Source organism: Vicia villosa, linkage group LG5, assembly GCF_029867415.1.
Source record: "Vicia villosa cultivar HV-30 ecotype Madison, WI linkage group LG5, Vvil1.0, whole genome shotgun sequence".
Taxonomy (NCBI): domain Eukaryota; kingdom Viridiplantae; phylum Streptophyta; class Magnoliopsida; order Fabales; family Fabaceae; genus Vicia; species Vicia villosa.
This window is the reverse complement of record NC_081184.1, coordinates 71,479,449-71,482,792: the sequence shown is the minus strand read 5'-3', so window position 1 is coordinate 71,482,792 and position 3,344 is coordinate 71,479,449. Positions and strand designations below refer to the sequence as shown.

The following is a 3,344-nucleotide window of genomic DNA, read 5'->3' as shown; positions in this document are numbered from 1 at the left end:
TCGATTGATTTGTTCGTTGTTCTCGATTCTTTGATTCGTCATCGTCACCATCGCGATGGCTGGGAAAAAGAGTAGCAATAATCAAATGCAGGATCAACTTGATCCATATTACATCCATCCTTCTGAAAATCCTTCAACGGTGTGTGTTACTCCAGCTTTGTCAGGAGAACTACCATGCTTGGTCTATGAAGATGAGGAGAGCCCTAGCAATGAAGAATAAGTTTCAGTTTTTTGATGAAACGATCGAGATACCTGATAGCAGTGATCTCAATTACGTTGCATGGCAAAGATGCAACAATCTTGTCCACACGTGGATTGTTAATTCAATAACACCTTCTATTGCTCAAAGTGTGGTGTTCATTGAAAATGTTGTAGACATGTGGAACAATCTTAGGGATCGATTTATGAGAGGTGATAAGATTCGTGTTGCACGATTGTATCAAGAGATTTCTAATCTGAAGCAAGGAAGCAAAAAGATCTCTGATTACTTCACAGAATTGAGAAGCTTATGGGAGGAGCTGGATCAATATAGGCCAATGCCTAATTGCACGTGCCCTGTGACCTGTGCATGTATTGCCATGAGGAATAGTAGGAGTTTTAGAGCTGAAGATCGCATCATACAGTTCTTAATTGGTCTGAATGAAGAGTTCCATGGAGTAGTTTCTCAGGTGCTGCTCATGGATCCTTTACCCCAAATAAATAAAGTGTTTTCTATGGTGCTTCAACAAGAGAGAAAAATATGTGGAGCAGGAGCTACATTGACTGGGAACACTAAAGATGGCACTGGAATGGTTAATGTGGTTGATAGTTCCAAACAAGCTGGAAGAGGAAGAGGTAATGGTGGATCAGGCAGAGGATCGAATAGTGGAACTAGCAATGGTAGAGGTAGAGGTAACTTCAAAGTATGCACTCACTGTGGCAAAAGTGGACATATAATTGATAATTGCTACAAGAAGCATGGATATCCTCCCAACTTTGGTCGAGGAACCTCAGTACACATCAATCAAGTTGAAGCAAATGGCACTGCAGGAGCTGGATCTTCCAATGAGGATGGCAACATGACTTTAACAAAAGAGCAATACAACAACTTGATGATGCTTCTTGAAAAGCATACAACTTCAGACTTAGTGAATATGGCAAAGGCAAACAGGGATTTGAAGAAGATTGGTTCAGCTAGTGAGCTCGATGGATTATACTACTTGGGATTGGAGATGGATCACAACCATAGCAGCAGCAAAGAAGGATTTGTATCGAGCACTTTCACAAGCAAAAGACATGAAGACACTGCACCTGCCATCCTTTGGCATTTGAGATTAGGGCATCTATCTCATGATAGAATGCAATGTATTAGCACAAAGTATAGCTATATTCCTAATAGTATTCACAAAGCCTGTGATGTGTGTCAACAAGCTAGACAAAAGCATTTACCTTTTCCTATTAGCAATAACAATTCCTGTAATATCTTTGATCTAATTCATATTGACATTTGGAGCCCTTTCAGTACTGCTTCTATCCATGGTTTTAAGTACTTTCTTACTATATTGGATGATCATAGTAGGCATGTTTGGGTTGTGATGTTAAAATCCAAAGTTTAATTTGGCACAAGGATAATGGAGTATGTTAACATGGTTGAAACTCAATTCAGCAAAAAGATCAAGGTCATCAGGAGTGACAATGGCCCTGAACTAATGTTGCCAAAGTTTTATGCCTCAAAAAGAATAGTGCATTAAAGAAGCTGTGTGTACACACCTCAGCAAAATGGGAGAGTTGAGAGGCGACATCATCATATTCTTAACATAAGTCGTGCCCTTATGTTCCAATCAAATTTGCCAAAACAGTTTTGGTCATATGCAGTTGTTCATGCAGTGTATCTCATGAACAGAATTCCAACTAAATTGCTGAGTAACAAATCTTCCTTTGAGCTTCTATATGGGACTGTTCCTGATTTGAGCACCTTGAGAGTATTTGGCTGCCTTAGTTATGCCTCCACACTTCCAAATAATAGGCATAAATTTGATCCAAGAGCAAGGAAATGCGTTTTCTTTGGATTCAAGGCAGGTATGAAAGGTTTCACTCTTCTAGACATTGGCACACATGAAATATTTGTTTCTTGGAATGTTAAGTTTTTTTGACATGACATTCCCTTTTCTTGAGTCATCTGAGTCCCACATTCATACAAACATATATCTTGATCACTCATTGGGTAGTAGCAATAGTAAAGAGTCCAATCAGGTTACTCCACCTGATTCAATTCAAGCATCCACACCTAGTTCCATTCCTGAAGTAATTCCAGATTCAGTTGATGACTCCCTTGTTGATTCTGATCATATTACCTCAGATATTTCCATAGTACCTAATTCTGAGTCTGCTCTTCATGTTTTGCCCAATACTTCCCTTGAGTCTGTTTCTCATAATTTGCCCGATGCTTCTTTTTCATCCAATAATCTTAATCCCATTGAGTCTACTAGAAAGTCTAGCAGAGCTACAAAACCACCTTCACATCTTAGGGATTATGTGTGTGACTCCAATAATGTGCAGTGTCATTATCCCATTGAAGAGTGCCTTTCTTATTCCAATATTTCACCTAATCATCAAGCTTACATTATGTCTCTTTCATCTGATACTGAACCTCCAAATTACTTGGCTACTTCCAAAGATCCTAGGTGGGTTCAGGCAATGCACACTGAGATTGAGGCTCTTAACAACAATCACACATGGGAATTTGTAAATCTTCCTCAAGATGCATCTATCATTGGGAGCAAATGGGTTTATAAAGTTAAGAGACATGCTGATGGTACCATTGAACGTTTCAAAGCCCGGCTTGTAGCTCAAGGTTTCAATCAAACTGAAGGTTTGGATTACCTTGAAACCTTCTCTCCAGTTGCAAAAATGACTACAGTAAGAGTTCTTTTGGCCCTAGCTGCTATACATGGTTGGCATCTACACCAATTAGATGTCAACAATGCATTTTTGTATGGTGACCTACACGAATCCGTCGATATGCGTGTTCCACAAGGTGTTATGCCTCCAAAGCCTGGCCAAGTATGCAAGCTGACCAAGTCTCTTTATGGATTGAAGCAGGCAAGTAGGCAGTGGTTTGAGAAAATCACCACTTTCCTTATGGCACAAGGTTTTAAACACGCTGCAGCTGACCATACGCTCTTTATAAAATCTTGCCCTACTTCTTTCACTGCATTGCTTGTTTACGTAGATGATATCATCCTGGCTGGTACTTCTTTGGACACTTTCAAAGAATTAAAGCAAGCTTTGCATAGTACCTTTTGCATTAAAGACCTGGGCACTTTAAAATTCTTTTTAGGGCTCGAGGTTGCTCGTTCCTCTTC

The 3,344-nt window shown here is 39.7% G+C and overlaps 1 protein-coding gene across 1 annotated transcript; it reads left to right on the top strand.

Moving 5' to 3' along the window:
* The first annotated feature begins 209 nt into the window (after positions 1–209).
* LOC131604823 (uncharacterized) lies at positions 210–1,595 on the top strand. Its single transcript, XM_058877239.1, has one exon. The coding sequence runs from the start codon at positions 210–212 to the stop codon at positions 1,593–1,595; it is 1,386 nt and encodes a 461-aa protein (XP_058733222.1).
* The last annotated feature ends 1,749 nt before the right edge of the window (positions 1,596–3,344 follow it).